Raw genomic sequence first — 20,040 nt, 5'->3', positions numbered from 1 at the left:
TCAAAACTGATTAGGGAGTTAGATCAGTCTTTCTCATGTTAGCCTGCTTCTCAGACAGACATGGTTTACAGCAGGCATAGGCAAACTCAGCCCTCCAGATGTTTTGGGACTACAACTCCCATCATCCCTAACTAACAGGACCAGTGGTCAGGGTTGATGGGAGTTGTAGTCCCAAAACATCTGGAGTGCCAGGTTTGCCTGTGCCTGGTTTACAGGCATGGAGTTTAACTTGAAGTAAAAAGTCTAGGTCTCCTTTCCTTCTAATTGTAAATCTGTAACACCCACTGACAAATACTGCTGGTTCACGAATTCTGCCATGTGAAAGTGGTTACTGATTCAACTTCACATATAAAGTCTCATTCACTAGCATAAGAATACTTTGCAAATGGAAAAGTATAAGCAAGGGAGCATAGGATACAATCAAAATGATAAAAGAACCATATGGGAAGTGATAGTCAACCCTCCTTTTGCACAATAAACTACAGTACAAGGAAAGGATTAGAATAAAATAGTTCTGTGTGGTTCACTTGGAAATATTAAGCATGACTTCCTGGAATTACATTCACTTTGTTGCCAAACCACCAAACAATAAGGAAAGTCCAAGAAAAAGTAACAGCAAAACAATGCCTCAGCTTATCTAAAGCAGGCCTGTCACCCATTCCCCCCACCCTTCTGAGTAATACCCCTCCCCACCCTCCCACTACATAAGGGTCTGGTGACTTCTGTTTCAGTGTATCTGAAGAAGTGTGCATGCACACAAAAGCTCATACCAATGACAAACTTAGTTGGTCTCTAAGGTGCTACTGGAAGGAATTTTTTTTTTACAGTATTTTGTTGCGACTATGGCAGGCCAACAGGCTACCTACCTGTAACTAGGTTAAAGAGTGCATATTTCAAGCAGAGTAATTGTGCCACCTAGTGGTCTAGAGATAACATCACAGTTGCATTTTTTGGTACAGTAAATTCTATATGGCCTTGCTAGTCATTTAAAAATAAAAATAAAATTATGTGAATTTTATTTTACTTGTTTAATTTATGGATTGTCTTCCACATAAGTCTCAATGTGATTTAAATAATTAAAAGTTACATCAAGTTCCATAAAATTTTCACAAGAAATAATAACCAGAAACACCCACTACATACTCTTCAATATTACTCTGTTGAAAATAGGAATGTATTATAATTATAATTATACCCCACCCATCCACCTGGGTTGTCCCAGCCACTCTTGGTGTCTTCCAGCATATAGAAAAACATAATAAAACATTAAACATTAAAATCTTCCCCTTCAGATGGCTTGGGGGCTGGATGACACCATACCCTCCAATATTTATCCAATGAAAAAGGACAAGTGGGACATTCCGGGATCAAATCAGAATCTGGGTCGGCTTTTGTAAATCCAGTACAGTCCCTGGAAAATAGGGACCCTTGGAAGGTCTGCTACTATATCTAGGATTAGTCTAAAGTGTTCCTGAGGAACAGAGTGTAGCTTTTCCACTAAGACTTCAGAAATAATTAGCATATGCTGTCTGTTATTCATGCCTTATGCCTGCCATGATTTTAAAATTGATTTTGGAACCATGTGTATGCATATAAGATGTTTACAACATGCAGGTAGCATTTCCTCCTCTCTCCTTGATTACTGCTGCCCTCATTTCATTGTGTCTAAACTGAGCCAGATATTTCATCATTGACATCACCAGCAGCTTCTTACTTTTTTTTTAATGGGAGACTACATTTTTAATGGCTGACAGGCTTGTGGTTCTTCGGGAGATTTCTCTGATGGTATGGAAATCATTTATCACTATGGCACTTGCATCTTGCTATATATCATGATGGATTCACATCGGGCTTGCTATTGTGGCTAGAGAATTTGTGCTGGGATGGTTGTTAGAATCAATGTTCTCCAGCATTTTTGCATTCTTCCTTGTTCAGCAAGCCATTACAGAGGAACGTGATGTCTGAAGAGATTTTCTTTTTCCAAGCCTGCTTACAGAAATCCTCCTAAAATAGTTGTCTTTTGGCCAAAGATTATATGCAGTTTATCCCTTTCAGTTGTGTGGGTCCCATCAACAGTTCTGGGGCTTGGCAGGAGCATCTATACAGTAATTACAGACACCCAGAGATGAACCAGAACTGAACCATTTGAGAGACTCTACTTCCCAACACAAAGAATGGTCAACCATCATAATGTTTGAACTGTTTATTGTTGTTAATGTTACAGCATAATAATAATTAAAAAAAACAAAAGCAACGTGGAGGCTTTAATTAACACATGTAAGATAAGTACATATTGATTGCTTCATTTTATCAAAGATATTATTTTAGGAGGAAGTATAAAAGCAAAAACATCTATCTTGGAATTCATAAGACGTGGCTGAATACTGCCAACTTTAAACAGCAGTGGTGTAGGAAATACCTATGATTTTTTCATTGGAAACATTTATTATTTATTTATTTATTTATTTATTTATTTATTTATTTATTATTATTATTATACTGCCCTACACCCACAGGATTCAGTGCGGTTCAGAGGATCATTTGCCATACCAGTCTTTAAAAGTAGATGTAATTCCATTTTTATACCTGGCCCTGCAGGCTGCGACGTGATGGCAATTGTGATCCAGCAACATCTGTTCTAGATGTTCCAAATGTTCCAAATGTTTTATGCTTCAAAATCCTGAAAAACATACTTTCAACCAGCATATTTACATCCTTCCATCACAGCTGATAACATTAGCTGATATAATTGCATCTGCTCACTCTGAAAAGCTACTGGTTGTATCACACTACAAGCAACCATCAGACTTCAACACAAGTTGGCTGCACAGCTGCAGTCTTATGCATAGTTACTTGGATGTCATTCAGATTGGGAAACAGTGGTATTTAATTACTTTTATCATGTAGATGGGTGGATTTCTATGGTGGGTGGGGAAGTGTGGGGGGGGCTTTGACTCAGGTAAAAAGGTAAAGGACCCCTGGACGGTTAAGTCCATTCAAAGGTGACTGTGGGGTTGCGGCATTCATCTTGCTTTCAGACTGAGGGAGCCAGCATTTGTCCACAGACAGCTTTCTGGGTCATGTGGCCAGCAGGACTAAACCACTTCTGGTGCAACAGAACACCATGATGGAAGCCAGAGTGCACAGAAACACCGTTTACCTTCCCACCACAGTGGTACCTATTTATCTACTTGCACTTTAACGTGCTTTTGAACTGCTAGGTTGGCAGGAGCTGGGACAAAGCAACGGGAGCTCACCCCATTGCGGGGATTCAAACTGCCGATCAGCAAGCCCAAGAGGCTCAGTGGTTTAGACCACAGCGCCACCCGCATCCTGCTTTGGCTCAACCCACCACTGGCATCTGGGTCCCAGAAAGTTACCCACAAAAGAATGTAGCCCTCACCCTAAAAAGATTCCATACTCTAGAGCTTAATTAATTCATTAATCAACAAGCACCAGAAAAGTGCCTTGCGTTATTACTATTCTGTCCTTGAAAGGAAGCAGATGACAGATGGTGCTGCAACAAAGGGAAGTGGGAGTTGCACAAAACAATACATTCATGTTCTATATTTAGCTGTCCAAAAAGAAAGATGCTGGTGAGGTAAACCTGTTGTGCTCTGACTTAAAACTCACTTATCCTAGATGTACTATAGGCATCTGCAACCTGGCGCTCTCCGCGACCCTAGCTATTGGCTATAAAGGCCATAGCTGCCAAGTTCTCCCTTTTTTTAAGGGAAATTCCTTTATGCTGAATAGGCTTCCTTGCGAGAAAAGGGAAAACTTGGCAGCTATGATAAAGGCTGAGACTGATGTTAGTTGTAATCCAAAACATCTGGATTGGTAATGTTTGGTAACGTTGTTGCTATAGATGCTTTTTTCATGGCCGTTCAGCTCAGAAGCTCCCTTCCCTATGATGATTTCACATGCTCCCAGACGAAGCTGTGAGTGACGCTTAAAACTATCTCTGTAAATATTAGCTTTCTCTTCAGAGCTAAAAGCAGAGAGGATGATGCACTGAGCAATAGAAACCTTATTGATATTCAAAGGGCATTGCTGAAGACTGGGAACTGACTGTATATATTCTATGCAAGTCAAAATCACTAAAATATTAAGGAAAGGTATTATGCGATTCAGATCAGGGGACTGTGAAAATTAAAGTGATGAAGGTCATTGAAATGCTATTGTGCATTTGCCCTTGGAGTAATCAATAATACTGATCAATTAACTACACTTTACTAATTCTGATTGCTTACTGTTATTAGCGAGTGCACCTGTTGTCATTATTGGAACCTGGATGGTGTCTAGACCTAAACAATTGGAGAGATACACATAAAATGCAGTTAAGACAGAAAAGGTGTATAGAATATGCACTGACTTAGACATGCTGCAGCTTCCTCTAAGCGGATTCCTTTGGACTTTACCACACTTTTGAGATTTTGGTGGATGCTGCATGCAAAATGCACACCCATTTAAAATTGTGTGAATTCCATGTGAGCAGGTTTGTACGTGCACCATTCTCCATGTGATTCTGGATGCACACGAGCCTGTGTCGCGGAGGCTGCTGCCCGCTTGAATGTGCCCAATGCAAGTGGCCAAAGGAAGCAAACAAACTGCAGAAAACTCTCGACAGCAACACAATTTCAAGGGTCTCCTTGACTGCTCCATGTTTATACAACCACCATAATGTCTTCCAGTGGTTTCCGTGTCAGGTCTGGCACAGTAGCATCTTTTCTGGGGTAGCCGACAGGTAACAGCAAGAGTAGCTTTTCATTTGTTGGGCGCTCAAGCAGCACCCTTAGGCGTGGGCCGCAATTCAGGGGTGTAGAGGTAACCGTCACCAGACCCACATTCTAAAGGGGAAAAAGGAAACACTCTAGGAACACAGCATCTATCATCTCCCTTATCTGTGCTCTGTAAACTTCCTTCTTTACATGTTCACAAAAATGAATAAATCTGTTATACTCTTTTGTCCTTTTTGCTATACATATTAGTTATTTTGTTGGTTCCCCTTCCCTTTATGTAAGGGGTAAAGCTCTGCAGCTCATGAAACTGCTCTCATAACATCAAGCCGTAATCTGAAAGTTATATGTGATGACATACAGCAGGCATCCCCAAACTTCAGCCCTCCAAATGTTTTGGACTACAATTCCCATCTCCCCCGACCACTGGTCCTGTTAGCTAGGGATCATGGGAGTTGTAGGCCAAAACATCTGGATGGCCGCAGTTTGGGGATGCCTGACATACAGCATGCTTTTGCAGCTGTTTTAGCTCACCATATTACCGGTAGTTCACATGGTATAGCCAAAGAAGAGCTGGATTTTAAAGTGAGGAACCGGTGTGATTGTTTTAAAATTCCTCTCAGCGATGAGGTTCACTGTGCAGCCTCCACCATGTCATTACTTCTAATCCTAGCCTACCTTACAGGATTGTTATAAGGCTGAAGTGACTGTCTTATGAACTCCACAAAAGAAGGATGAGAAGCAAATATGACTTAGAATCATAGAATCATAGAGTTGGAAGAGACCACAAGGGCCATCCAGTCCAACCCCCTGCCAAGCAGGAAACACCATCAAAGCATTATTGACATATGCCTGTCAAGCCTCTGCTTAAAGACCTCCAAAGAAGGAGACTCCACCACACTTCTTAGCAGCAAATTCCACTGTCGAACAGCTCTTACTGTCAGGAAGTTCTTCCTAATGTTTAGGTGGAATCTTCTTTTTGCTATACATATTAGTTATTTTGGACTTGCAACGATGTGCAAAACCTTATTTGAAGAATGGGGGCTGGGTCCCATTGAAACAAACAGCACAGTTAAATGCTTATGGCTGATGTTCTAACAAGCCTGCTTACTAAAATGCAGGCCCAAAGAGCTTAGTAGGCAGTGGTGTAGTAATGGGGGGGTGGGGGGCGTGCCACCCCGGGCAGCAGGCTGGACGGGGCTGACCACCTCCGACAGCTGCCACCGCGCGACGCAGCTGCCGCCATCGAAAAGAAGCCCCGATACAAGCAAGACTGCCTCACTCCGCAGCTTGTTCATGGGGTTTGCCGCATCGCCGCGTCGTATGCCTCCTGTGCACGCATTGCATGCGCGTGACGGACACTCCGCCCCCGGCGGGGTGCCTTCGCGTTTGCTGCCCCAGGCGGCCAGGTGGCTAGCTACGCCGCTGTTAGTAAGACTTTAAAAGGTAAAGGAAAAGGGACCCCTGACTGTTAAGTCCAGTCGCGGACGACTCTGGGGTTGCAGCGCTCATCTTGCTCTATAGTTTGAGCGAGCTTGCATTTGTCCACAGACAGTTTTTCCAGGTAATGTGGCCAGCATGACTAAGCCGCTTCTGGCGAACCAGAGCAGCATACGGAAATGCCATTTACCTTCCCACCAAAGCGTTACCTATTTATCTACTTGCACTTTGACGTGCTTTCGAACTGCTAGGTTGGCAGGCACTGGGACCGAGCATCGGGAGCTCACCCCATCGTGGGGATTCGAACTGCCGACCTGCTGATCGACCTGATTCGACCTGCCCTAGGCTCTGTGGTTTAGACCACAGCCCCACCTGCATTCCTTTAGTAGGACTTAATTTGGAATAAATGGAGAAGGGCCACAGTAGCTCAGGGATAGTTATGTGCTTTGCATGTTGGAAGTCCTAGGTGCAGTCCTGGCATCTCGAGGTACAGTAGGGAGAAACCCCTGCTTGAAGCTCAGGGGACTTGCTGCAAGTCAGTGTGGGCCGTACTGGGTTAAATGGATCTGACTCAGTATAAGCTTCCCATGCTTCTAAGCATGTTTAGTATTGGAGCCCCAATGGGCATGCTCAGCTTTCTCCAGTTTGTACCTAACTATATACTTATGTATACTTTACATTACAGACCACAGTATTTCTCTGTGTCTTTTCGGTCAAACTATCACTGCAGCCTATGCTAACCTAACAGTTTTGCCTAAGCATCTGCTTCTCTGTTTGGTAGCCCTAGGCTAGGGAACTTCCAGACTGTCAATTGCCTATTGACAAACTCAGATTGCACACTTTAGACTTGGTGCTCTTGTGCAACAAACCCATTCCCCTCCATGGATCTTCTGCATTCAGGAAAATGACAGGCACTGGGAATTGCTTGATGCCACATTATCTAGCCTCTCTGAAAACAAGTCAGGATGAATGCTCAATAGAGAGATAGCCTGGAAATAACCCTAGGGTTCTCCCACTGGTGTTTTTCCTGCTCTGGGATACCTGGATATATGGCCTGTTTCCTTTGAAGCCCTTCCCTGCCTCCCCCACCTTAGCCAATGTGACCCAGAACACAATTTAGGCTTCCCTAGAGGCTACTATCTTGAATGCTGCTGCACATTTCTTATGTTTCATCCACCTCTTGCTTTTTCCCCAAATTGCAAGCATACCTGGAGTGCAGCGAGGAGGATGCCGCAGGCAATAGACACACTGATCTCATTGTAGTAGTGGGTTTTCTTTTTCCCATTTGGAAGCCTTCCATACACCTGCTTGAAAATAAGAATCAGGTAGGGAGCTGCATCCAAGTATTCTTTTATCCAGTTTGTCCTAGAAAAGGATATTTGTAAAATGCTATTTAACATTTAGCTCCACATAAAATATTTGTATTGGCTAACCTTCCTCCCCTGGCTATATACAACACTTTGCTCTAATCTGATAAGCCTGGCAGTCTGTGGTCCTCGGAATCAAAATATTTAGCAACTGGTTGCTCCTTATTTTTGGTTTTAATTGCTTCTAAAACATGTGCATAGGTTGGTTGTAGTTTTCCCTCTCTGCAATATAGGTCCTGTGTTATAATCTATATCATTAAATGTAAAACTAAAAACAAAAACAAATGGGATGTCACAAGAAAGCAAGATGTTTTGAAGTACGGATGCTACAAGCCCTTCCATCTTATACTCAGATTGTATGCTTGTGAAAACAAAACCATATACACTATCCTAAATACACCACAATATCCAGTGACATCCATTCCAAAGAAACCAAACCCTGGGTAAGTGCTGGAATCTCTGGGGTCTCTCGTTGTTTGTGGGTTGGGGTGCACACAACAGTGTGTGTGTGTGTGTGTGTGTGTGTGTGTGTGTGTGTGTGTGTTCCATCTGTTTTAAAAAGCAATACTAATCTGCCAGACTTTTATGGAGAAGCATCTGTGTGTGGTCAGAGTCTTGGACTGGGCCACCCACAGGTTAAATTTTGCTCCTATTGCTTTTAGCTGTCATAGGGGGTGTCAGGGATGCCTTGACGGACAGAAAGTAGGGATATAAACAGTTTCAATAAAAAACAAAGACATGGTGATGGATTGATGCTATTTACATAGTGAACCCTGAAGTCTGGTGAAATTAGAAAAGCTCCCTTTTCCAGCTAGAAATTGTTCCCTTGAGCTTTCTATTTCAGCTTCAGAAAGCAAGAACGGCGTGTTAGAAATACATATTTAAACAGTGAAATAAGTGAGTTGCTTTTAAAGAGCAGCAAATCTCTCCAAGTTCTTTACTGAAAATCTAATCTGGAAACTTTCAGCCTAAGCTTTTTTAAAAATCCATCTCTCAGATTAATTAACAGCCCTGCCACTTTCTAATTTTTAGAAAATATATATGCTGCTCTTCAAACAATAGTGCCTGTTATGTATTGAAAATAATAAAAGAGGAATCAGCCATATACAAATAAAACATTGAACTGGAGCTATGATCCTGTAACCACTTATGTATGGGTAAGTCCCATTAAAAAAATATGTGACTGGCAAGTAAATCCACTATTGAAATCAGGCTTGGGCTCACGAATGCTGACGTTAGCCTTCTTCAAGTATTTTTCTGATTCAGTAATTCCATATGTGAGTGGGATACAGGGATCCTCTGCCCCATTGCTGTGATCCTCCATGGGCTGAATGGATGTTGCCTGAAGTGGGGTGTCGACTTCACTTATGTAGGCTCCCTGCACAATAGAGTGTCTCTGATTTTTCAGGTTCTACATTGTACAGGGAGGCTCCCCAGATCAGTTCACCCATGAATCATTCATGGATGAATAATGAACAGAAGGGCCAATGGTACAAATGTGCTAGCTGTGCCCGTCCCTCGTATTCTAAGCTTAGAAGAACACCTGAAGATACCAAACCCTTTTGGACTTTATGCCACTATCTAAGAAACAAGGGTTATGTATACAATCAATCATTCTAGAGCTTGTTATCCATGTGGGTGGAATATGGTTGCTTGATACATGTTTGAAAACTCTCTGCTTGATTAGCAAATTCATCAAAATCTGCACTTCCGACATGAGTTGCTATATGTCTGGATTTTCCAGGACATTTAAGCAATTTCCACCCGGTTGCTGTTACAGATGGCCAAATCCCACCTTTGTCTGCGAATTTCCGGACGTATGGCAACCCTGGGTTATCGATGTTCTTTTGCCCCTGCACTTGCCCCAGGTGAATGTAAAAGTGGTGATTTTGATCTTAGTATACTCCCACCCATGATATCATTGTGCAGATGTGAGCGCACACACACACACACACACACACACACACACACACACACTGCTCGGACTACAGACACCAGTATTTATCTGTTTTCCAATGGATTCATTGTGGGATAATGCAGAATTTATCTGCACTGAATGTTTATATTGGGAATGAAACCACTTTCTCAAGAGGCACTTTCCCAGGGCAAAAAGAAAATGCAGTAAATCTAGATTGTATCTAGGCTACATAGAAATAAAAATACTCTGTTTCCAGAATAAAATATTGTGTACACACAGTCCAGAAGAGTCTTAGAAGAGGAAGATTGGAGATCTGAAAATTAAAACCAGCACCTTGAATTATATCTATAATATCCTGAATTATATCTATAATATCCTGTCCAATATCCTGTCTCTCACACATTTTGATTCCCAAAAAGCATAATAAAAGATATATTTAAGCCACAGAGGCTGCCCAGAGCAGTCAGTATCACACTGGTATTGGTACCTCAATCTTTTCAGGTCATTAACCCATTTGTCTCCCATCCTTTTTTTGTAGTTTATTTCTTCTTCATCTTCAATGATCTCCCGGATCTTGTGTTTTATTTCTGCATCTTGCACTACTACAAAGGTCCAAGGTTCTGTGTGTGCCCCACTGGGAGATGTTCCTTAATCAAATCAGATAAATGCTCATATTAAAGGAAGCTGCACCGCAAACACATAATGACAATTAAACCTTGTGACACCCAGGAGATCTCACCCTAGTTCTTCAAATTCCATGATTTATTTGTTTTTCATTGGAGGGGTAATGTGGGAGCAAGGAAGGTGTCTGTGGGGAGAGGAAACAAATTCTGATAACACACTTTGCAACCCAGTGCTGAAATGCAGCCTGAGATGTTTAGATCTACTCTAGGCTCCAGAGCAAGGATGGGGAACCTGTGGCCATTCAGATGTTGCTGGACTCCAGATCCCATGTGCCTCAACCAGCACAGCCAATGGTCAGCTGTAGTCCAGCTGCAGGACCAGTGATCTAACACCAGTGTTTCTGGGCTGTGTCTCTTCCTGTGTGGTCCTTGGTTTCTCACATTACCCTGGCTGCATGCAAAGCCTCCCATAACACCAGCATAATGTAAAAAACATGTACACAGTTAGAATGCCGGGAGGGAATCCTTTGAGGACTATTGAATCCAGCTGTGAATTTTGACACAAAGGGGTGCCCTTCTCCTCCTCTTCACTACCATCACTGACTCCTATTGCAGGCATCATTTCATAACATCACTTGAACTCATTTGCCATTAAAGCCAATGGGATAATAGAATGTCTGCCCAAAGTTTTTGTCACTCCCAAGGAATTCATTCGGGCAGCGTAGTACCTGCTGTTTTAATCACGTTGTCAATGACCTCTCTTGGAACCGGCTCGTCACTTATAAACCGGACCGATCGTCTCTTATTGAGAAGCTCGTAGAAAGCCTTTGATCTCCTCACCATGTCTTCTTCAGCATATCGCTCGGTTGAAAAGGGGACGTGAGCAATGTTGTCCTCTAAGCCTTGCCATTCACCACCATCATCTGAGCAGGGAGAGGGAGGAGAAGCAGAGGAGAAGGTTACCTATTTTCCAGAAGGGATTTGCTTAACTTGCTGTGAGAAAAGAAATAAGCATGTTTTTTTCTGATATATATCAATGTAAAGCATTATTGATTGATTGATTAAATTTGTATACCACCCTATATCCGTAGATCTCAGGACAATTCACAACACAAAACTACACATAAAATACATAATAAAAACAGAAGCAGAAACAACCCAGTAATGTCAGTCAACATGCTTCCCATGGATAAAAATTATCTCTAGCACAGCTCATTGAAAAGACAGCCCTGGGAGAGTCAAGGGAACTCTGGGCAGAACACCTTATGAAAAAAAGGAGGTCTTCAAGCAGGGGAAGGTGGGACAGCCACCTGTTGAGGACGTCTGGCTCTGGGTCAACTGCATCAAGCTGAGAACTGGATTTGATTACCTGTCCAACTCTTATGATTCTATGGAGTCACTGCCCCTCTATGCCTCTAGTGCTCCCCTACCCCTCCAAAATGCCTAGTAAAATACCCCACACATTCTGATGGCATTGCATGGTGCATTTCATAGCCCCCACCAGTAATGGCAGAGATGTATAAATACACAGCATGATAATGTAAGGGCATGGGGGCAACTTTAACTTCACGTTACAGCAGGAGGAGGAGAGAACCCACCATTTTGGTTGGCTGTTCTGCCTTTTTTGTAACAGGTGGCTCTGCACCAAGAATATAGGTTAGGTAGAGATTCTACAGAGACAAATGTGTGTCACTGTGTGGGAGGACCAGTGCTTGGGAGTTGTGATGATTTTTGGAGTCCCAGGAAGAAGAACAAATAAAAAATGCTACTAATAATACATGTCATGAGTTATATTTTCTAATAACACAAATTGTGGTGGGACGGTTATAATTCGACCTTATAAAATCAATGAAAGCTGGTCTGCTTTGTAAACACTTTTTCCAGTGCCCTTGCAAACCCAGTAAAATATGAGAGTGGTATCCCCATTACTGTGTAAGCTATTTAAAAGACATTAAAAATCCATTATGAAAAGGGGTGCCCCATATAATGCAAATTTAACACTAGTAGCTGACATTGACTAGTCTAAAGTTCAAATCTCATTGGACCTGTTGTGATACAATAAGGAAGTGTAAAGATCTCCATTTCTTATTTTCTGATTTGTAAAGTGATTATCAGTTGAAATGGCCAGAATCAAACAGACTTTGGCAACCTGGTCCTATATATGTTTGCTTGGGAAGCAAGTCCCATCTTTACTTACTCTCAAGTATGCATTTTCTCATAATAAAATAAAAGAAGAAAACACACACAGGTTTGAAACAGGAAAACAACATTTGGCCTGCAGCAGTGACATTTGTGACGCTAAAACAGTATATTCTGCACCCTTTCCACTTAAACTATTGAGCTGCTGAAGGTGGTAAAGAGTTCTTTAGCTGCAGTCAAAAATCACAAAAATTGCTTTGAAGCATTCTTAACCTTTCCCAAACTGCTACCTCACTCCATTAAGTGAAGTCTTGTGACTCCATCCAAGCAGTTCAGGGGGCTCAAAATAATGGACTGCTGGGTTAGAGGTATGTGATTTCATTGGTTTCTGACGTCTCTCACTCACACACCCTTCCATTGTCCTGAATCTCCTGAGGCAAATCCTAAGGGCATGCTGGAAATACCGTATATTGGTGCTAACTATGGTGTATATACTGGTGTAAAAGGTAAACTGGGGTATATGTTGGATTAATCTGGTTTAAACCTATTTCTGAGTCTTGAGTTATTCCAAGCAGCCAAAGATCTTCATTGATCCAACATAGCAGCAACAAGGAACCTATGCTCCTTCCCCCCCAAACTGTTGGACTCCAGCTCCCATCAGCCTCAGTCAGGATGGACAATAATAGTTAATTATGGGAGTGGGAGTCTGGCAACATCTGGAGGGCCATAGGTCCCCCAACTCTCTACTACCGAAACCACTGATGAGGACTTTGTTGGGAACTCTGGAGCTTAAACCTGGCAACACAATACCCACACCACATTTCTTTATGGATCTCCTGTAAGACACAAAGTGAGAAAGGTGTTTGTGAAGCTGGGTGACTATCAAGATTGTTACTGTTATTACGGTATTCTTGAAAAATAATTGTAGAGAAATGCCATCAAGTCTCATGAATAGACTGATAATTTCTATACCTCCCCCCTTTTTTTTACTAGGTTTATTTATGTGTGTTCCAAGCAGACGTGGACTATTTTCAGAATGTGAGTTAATGCTTAATTTAAAAGGAACTTTATAAATAAAATACTAAGCTGTAACCTTTACTGGGTTCCTACCTAGGCTTCCTCTGCTCTATGAGAAATCTACAGAGCTCGGATATAAAACTTTGAGTAAATCAGAACAAACCTACCATGTCACTAATGAATGGTATACAGCCCATAATCCTGGTTGTGGAAGCTGCTTATTTTCTCTGACTATGATGGCTGCAGGTTTCCATCATATGGGTTGCCTGACTCATCAACCACAAAGCTTTTAACGTGGTTGACGTGCAAAATGTTAAGCATTTTTCTTTTCTTTTCTTTTTACGAATAATGCTTACATTGGACTTTGCATCCCTCCAGCCCAAATCTGTTATTAACTCCCCCCCCCAATTTCTTACATTTGGATTTCCTACAAATCTTCATTGGCTAAAATGCACATCTCATTTCTCTTCCGCTTTCTGCCCTCAGTCAGAAACATTAACACAGGGCATGCAACCCAGTTTAAAGCACAATATTGTGGAGATGCCCTGTTGCACTCTGATCTGACAACCTGTCCGCCACGCGCAGGCACCTGCTGTGGGCACAAAAAAGGACCAGAAACTGTCCCAAGCAGGATGATTTTTCCTTATGCTCCACAAAAACACTGCACAGAAGGTATTGTTCTGGGTTTTTTTGAGCCCTGGAACTGCAAACATGGGGATAAAAGACTATTTTCTCACAGAGGTATTAGCTTAGCTGCTTTAATTTCCTTACAGATAAAAGGTGCTTGACTGGCAGAGATCTTGGACTTTAATCAAGTGCAGCTCAAGCAGAAATTACTGTTCTGTTGATAAGAAGGTGTGTGAAGGTGTGTGTGTGTGTGTGTGTGTGTGTGTGTGTGTGTGTGTGTGTGTCAGAGAGGGCAGAGAGAGAGACCATGCTAAAGGGCTTCAGGAATGCTTTGCAGTTGTGTGTTCATTACACAGCACACACAACTGGATATTTCCCCATTACCTTCTACTTATAAAGAGTATTCTAATCTGAGGGTGGATATTTAGGGCAGCAATTTTATTTGGATCATTTCAATTCCTAGACTGAGAGACATGGGCATAGCTGGGGAGCAGCTGCCCCATCCTAAATCAAGTAAATAAATAAAAATACTTAACTAACTGAGGTTCTGCCCCCCGTTAACATAAAGCCTGTCCCCCTAAGATAAATCCTGGCTACGCCCATGGACTGAGAAGTAAAAAGCAAAATGAGATATGGAAGAAAAAGAGAATCATTTAGGTGAGACATCAAAAATGGAGACTTCTTATCTCACATTGGACACTTCCCTTTGTTTGAAAACTTGTTTTGGTTTAGAAAGGATTAGGGCACTCACTGTTAATTATTAAAAATCTACTTAGGCTCACCAGCGTCGCAGACACCCTATAGCACATGAAATTGACACACTCTCCATCTAGAAAGCTCACAGTTTATGTTAGGTAAACTTACAAGGCAATTCTATACATGGCTTCTCAGAAGTAAGTCCTGCTGAATTCAATGGGGCCAACTCCCAGATAAGTGACTATAGGATTACAACTGAACTGTTACCTTTAATGCAGAATTATCCACTCTTTGTCATTCTTTTTACGTTGAGAAAGAAATGAAAATCCCCAATCCATCCAGGGCCAAACATACACAGAAGCTGTACTTAGATCTGGAACCTCTTTCATGAACCCTGCAAATCTCTTTAACGTGCTTTAATCAGTGACACATAGAATCAGTTTCAATTGGTGATGCATATAGTGTTACTGTTACAGATCTTGTTCCTCACAGCCCGTATAATCACCATTGCTTATTCTCTCTTTCAGAATCATCACTACCTACAAACACTATACAGCCCACAGACAGAGATGCTGCAGTTACCATTTCGGGGTCTTTCTCTTGGACCCCATTGGCAACACTATGTCAAATGAAATGCACACAATTAGGAACTCTCACTAATTTTCTCCTTCACTCCAAGAGATGGGTTTTTACTGCTCTTGAGCCACAGGTGACTCCCAAGTCATGGGTATGGATGGGGGACAAATTCATTTTTGTTTCACCTTTCTAATTCACCTTTCCTGAAATAAATATATGCACCCAAATGCAGCTGCTCTTCAAAATGCAGACTTCTCCAAATTGTGGGTTGCAGTTCTCCAGCCAAATAATGTGTACGGAAATGCATTTATTAGAGGAGACTGTGCATACAAATGCATGCTATTAGTGAAGAAAGTAAACAAAAATGCATTATGTTAGAGAAAATTGCTTGCAAATACAGTATGCCTATATTTAGCAAAACTGCACATTCAAAAATAGCATATTAGTAGAAATGGGCACAAAAATGCTGGCAAATCTTCCTGGGAACTTCAACAATCCACATTTCCATACCTGTTTCAGACTGGGAAATGAGAAACTCAGAGAAATCAAAATTGGCAGATTTGCCATTCCCTAACTGTGAGTAACCAAAAACTGGCTCAACCCTGGGATCACATCTTTCTTTTTGTCCAAACTAGAGGAACATCAGCATGCAAATGCTGAACTATTCTCTCTTTTTTCTTCCTCCTCTTGCATACCTTCTTCATCCACAGGCAGATGGGTGCTGTCTTGTAAGTCCTCATCCACCCATGGGCGAGACTCTGTCTTCTGGCTGGCTCTGCTCTGCTCTTTTTTGCTGCTCTTCCTGCTTCCTTTCAGTATTATTACAATCAAGACACAGATTATTGCTACAAAGACAGGAGTTAAGGGAGAGAATGCCATAGTCCGCACGCAACAAATGCTTCCCTTTCTAAAGAGTGAGAGATTTGATGAGATCGAGACTGAAATGCACAGAAGGGGTGGAACTAATGGCGCATTGAATGAAAAAGAGCAATGTTCAGCTCTCTTGGCTCCCTGCAGCCAGGAACCTTTCATAACTGTTTACACAAATCACTTGCTCTTCAACCTTCAGCAGTTTCTGGATACTTTCCAAAGGCTGGAAGTATTTATTTTAGCTCAGTGTTAGTTAGACCTTTCTGAAAAAAACTGACTCAGTGTTAGAGTGCTCAGCAACTTTTTGACATATCGAAATTCAAAAACTGAATTGAGTTAGACACAAAGGATTGTATTCAATGTAGCGCTAAGCAAAACATTCCATCAGGGCAAGGATTTCTCTGTGTGCAATGGAATGTACTCCCAATCTCTTACATTTGCCTGCCTAAATCTCTTCTGGGTTTCCCCCAGTGCTCCAGAGCAGATTTGCAACAGCGCAGGCCGTGTGCAGGGGAAGGAGAGATCAATGTTTCAATGGTTCTCTCCATTCCACCAGGTTTCTGTTTTTCCTAGAATATCAATGTTATATTCTAAGACCAAACACTCAAGTTCATCCATCTTGGCTCAGAGGCTTCTAGAATTTGCGAATACAGTCTCTTTCTTCAAGTGTGTTTGGCACTTGTTTTGACCTGTGATGCTCTGGCCTCTCTGAAGTGCTATCTTGCGTCCTTGCACTCTCAATGCCTACTTCTACACTGCCCCTGTTTACATGTTCATCTCATTCTCCCTGACAACAGGGGAGCTATCACCATGGGAACAGGACACAGCTATAATGCCCTTGAAGGCTTCAAGGGAACCTCTCTACCAACCTCTCTGCCTTTTTTAGCTTTTCCAGGTCTGCTACCTTGGCCTCAAGGGAATGAACTTGTTCCCATAGAGTCAGGAACTCATAAAAGTGGTGACCATATTGCGTGTGGGTTCCATTCCTGACTCCCACACACATTGGTGGAGTGTGCATAAGCCTGTTACACCCCATTATGCTCTGTTATGTTCCTGTTATGCCCCGCCCCTGCCCCATCATGCATCAATTGGACGTGTGCAAAATGGCCGCCATCTGTACTACCTTGGGCACAGCCATGACTTCTATCCTACAGGGACTTTGTGACAGACAGTACAAAACTCTGGAAAGCCCCCCACTCCCCTGCTGCCATTTTACCTGTATAATTGTTTTTTGTAGGTTAAGTTACTTTATTGAGAAGCTGGTTTTTCTATATATATATATATAAAACCTGCTTGATCTAAGTGTCAGGGAGAAGAGGGTCGGAATAGAGTGTTCAGGCCTCCTCACCTTGCTGCCGAATTTGCATGTCTGCTTAACTCGCCTTGACGCTTTATCAGTTGGAGCCAAGAGGCTTTGTCAGCTGAGGGTCCCTGACTGTACTTTTCACACAGATAACTTAAAAGTTACTTTCCCTGAGGTAATGTGGTGTTTAATTTTCGAGTGCAAAGCAAAGTGAAGACAGCTCATAATGCTTGCAAATCCCTTTCCTATTAAATCTTATTTGGTAAGTCCTTTCCCACTCTTTAATATTTTCTACTAAAACATACACCAAGCCTTTATTTAAAGCGATTGTGTTACATTGCTCTCCAACCTCACAAAACTCCCGCAATGCCCTGATATATTAAAACCAGACTAAGTTTAATTAAATTCTCATACACACATTCAAACAAACATCCCCTCTGGGGGCTGGTAGTGAGGAAACAAATGATTTGAAATATTGCCAAGCATCTCCCTTAAAATGCAGATTATTATTGCACACCACCCCAATCTCCAAGCAGCGGTTCCAGGTGCTTCCTCAAGGTTTCCTTTTGTGAATGAGGCACAGTGGAGACTGTGGTGTCTTCATGATATATGGCTTATTTACGCATATATACAACCTGAGCCTGCAATGGAGGGGTTCACAGCATCAGCATCCCAAGAAGGTCTTGCTTCTCCTATAGCCACAGCCTTGGATTCCAGAAGATAGCAACCATGGCTCTCTCGCTCTGACTTTCCAGCCTGCATCTTTTGACTCTCATCTCCAGCTTTAATTGTTGAGGGAAGGAGCCCCCAACCATTTCCCATCTTGCACCAATCCCCTTAACCACCCTTTATTAAATTCTATGTATACAACTAATTAGCATGCTATCAGAGGGTAAATCCCCGGGGGAGGATATGATACCACCTGAGGTATTCTTATCGAACCGGACGTAGTGGGCCCCTATTTTAGCATCTCTCTTTACCACTATTAATGCTACTCTTAAGATTCCACCTAACTGGAAACAGAGCATAGTCATCCCAATACATAAAAAGGGGGACCCACAAGATCCACGCAACTATCGACCTATTAGCCTGCTGGACATAACATACAAGATTTACTCTAGATTCTTGCTAGAGAAATTAATCGAGTGGGCAGAAGAAACAAAGCTATTCCACCCGGAACAGGCTGGCTTCCGTAAAGGTCACAGCACATCTGGACAATGTCTTGTTCTATTTACTCTGATTGATAAATACCTAAACAGGTTCAACTGCAAATTACACGCGGCTTTCGTGGACCTGACCTCCACAGTTGGTTTCACCAATTAGAAAAGCATTTATCAGCAAAGTCCTCCTGATGTTACTGTATGGGGTTGAAATTTGGGGGTGGAATTTAAAAATACTACAACGGCTGGAGATTCTACAAAACTCATTTGCACGAAAGATACTGGGTCTCCCCAAGGGCTCGGTTGCTGCACAGTTAAGAACAGAACTGGGCCTCCCCTCCATTGTTGCGAGAGCCCACATAAGAATTATTTGTTTTTACTGTAAATTAATAACTGCCCCAGGTTCCCTATTAGCCAGGCAAGCCTTTTAAACTTGTTCCCATAGCAACAAATGGTCTAACGGCATGGAGACTATTATTACACGCTACTCCCTCCCAGAATTCAACACGCTGTCATCCTGGGACCAACATAAAATCCGGGCCTGGATTCTTACAAGGGACGAGGCCATGGACCGGGCACAGTCCACCACAACCCGCCTCTCTATGTGGTTTCCTAAAGTGAAAGTGGTAAGATCACTTGCCAACTACTTGATAGACCTGACGGAGCCCAATTTGAGAAGAGCGTTTACTATGGCCCGTTTCCATTCTACCGTATACCCACAGCCTTCCTGCAGGGGATTTATTCTAAGACCCCTATTACTCAGCGCCTATGCCCATGCACAATGAATGAAATAGAGGACTTTCTACATTTCTTTTTCTACTGCCCCATTTATGAGCCAATAAGATCTAAGCTCCTCCTCTTGATCCCGTCCACCATTACATCTAAGGAAGACTGTTTGAAATTGCTTCTTGTGGACGCAAATCCCCTAATTTCACATGGGGTGCAGGCTCTGAAACTCAGGGCTACCCTGACAGGGTAGTGTGTCCTAGACCTGGACCTGTTTTAATTCTCTCTATTTCATTTTTAACTGAATGTGCCGAGCCTATTTTGGGCTATTTTATGCTTTACATATATCTGCATATTAGAGTTTTGGTGCTGGCTCCTAAATCTTTGCATTATTGTCTTAGGGTAATTTAAATGTTATTACACCAGCAACATCGCCTTGAATTTTGCTTTGTTGCTTGTCTCTGGCATTTTGTATTGTTTTTATTTTGCTATGGCTGTATGCTAACGCAATAAAGGTTTCATTTGATTTAAATTCTAGGTACCTCAACTTACGAAGGCAATCCATTCCGTGGTGCTCTTCGTAAGTCGAAACCTTCGGATGTCAAAGTGTCCAATTTGCGCATGCGCGAAGCACAATTTTGCGCTTTGCGCATACGCAGACCGCACACAACGCTTCTGCGCAGGCACAGAATGTACGCGCAGCGAAAAGACTTCCGGGTTTGCCAACTTCGTAAGTAAAAACCTTCGGAAGTCGAGGTACCACTGTATAAGGTAAAGGACCTCTGGGTGGTTAAATCCAGTCAAAGGTAACTACGGGGTTGCGGCACTCATCTTGCTTC

The 20,040-nt window shown here is 42.3% G+C and overlaps 1 protein-coding gene across 1 annotated transcript; it reads right to left on the bottom strand.

The window, feature by feature from the left end:
* Positions 1-774: 774 nt before the first annotated feature.
* IYD (iodotyrosine deiodinase) lies at positions 775-16,096 on the bottom strand. The gene is made up of 5 exons (XM_035108766.2): positions 15,838-16,096; positions 10,816-11,010; positions 9,952-10,111; positions 7,388-7,544; positions 775-4,850 (listed from the first exon to the last, which is right to left on the bottom strand). Exons 1-5 carry the CDS (start codon positions 16,019-16,021, stop codon positions 4,668-4,670), a joined length of 879 nt encoding a protein of 292 aa, XP_034964657.1. The 5' UTR covers positions 16,022-16,096; the 3' UTR covers positions 775-4,667.
* Positions 16,097-20,040: the final 3,944 nt, after the last annotated feature.

This window comes from Zootoca vivipara, chromosome 3, assembly GCF_963506605.1.
Source record: "Zootoca vivipara chromosome 3, rZooViv1.1, whole genome shotgun sequence".
NCBI lineage: Eukaryota > Metazoa > Chordata > Lepidosauria > Squamata > Lacertidae > Zootoca > Zootoca vivipara.
This window is presented reverse-complemented; position numbering and strand designations above follow the sequence as displayed.

Excerpts from the sequence above, each read along its gene's own strand:
- IYD (XM_035108766.2), bottom strand. The coding sequence starts at position 16,021 with ATGGCATTCTCTCCCTTAACTCCTGTCTTTGTAGCAATAATCTGTGTC. Across the intron at positions 10,112-10,815 it reads CAACGTGATTAAAACAGCAG|GAACATCTCCCAGTGGGGCA; the intron begins GTACTACGCTGC and ends GATTTGATTAAG. Across the intron at positions 4,851-7,387 it reads TCCTCCTCGCTGCACTCCAG|AATGTGGGTCTGGTGACGGT; the intron begins GTATGCTTGCAA and ends TTTCCCCTTTAG.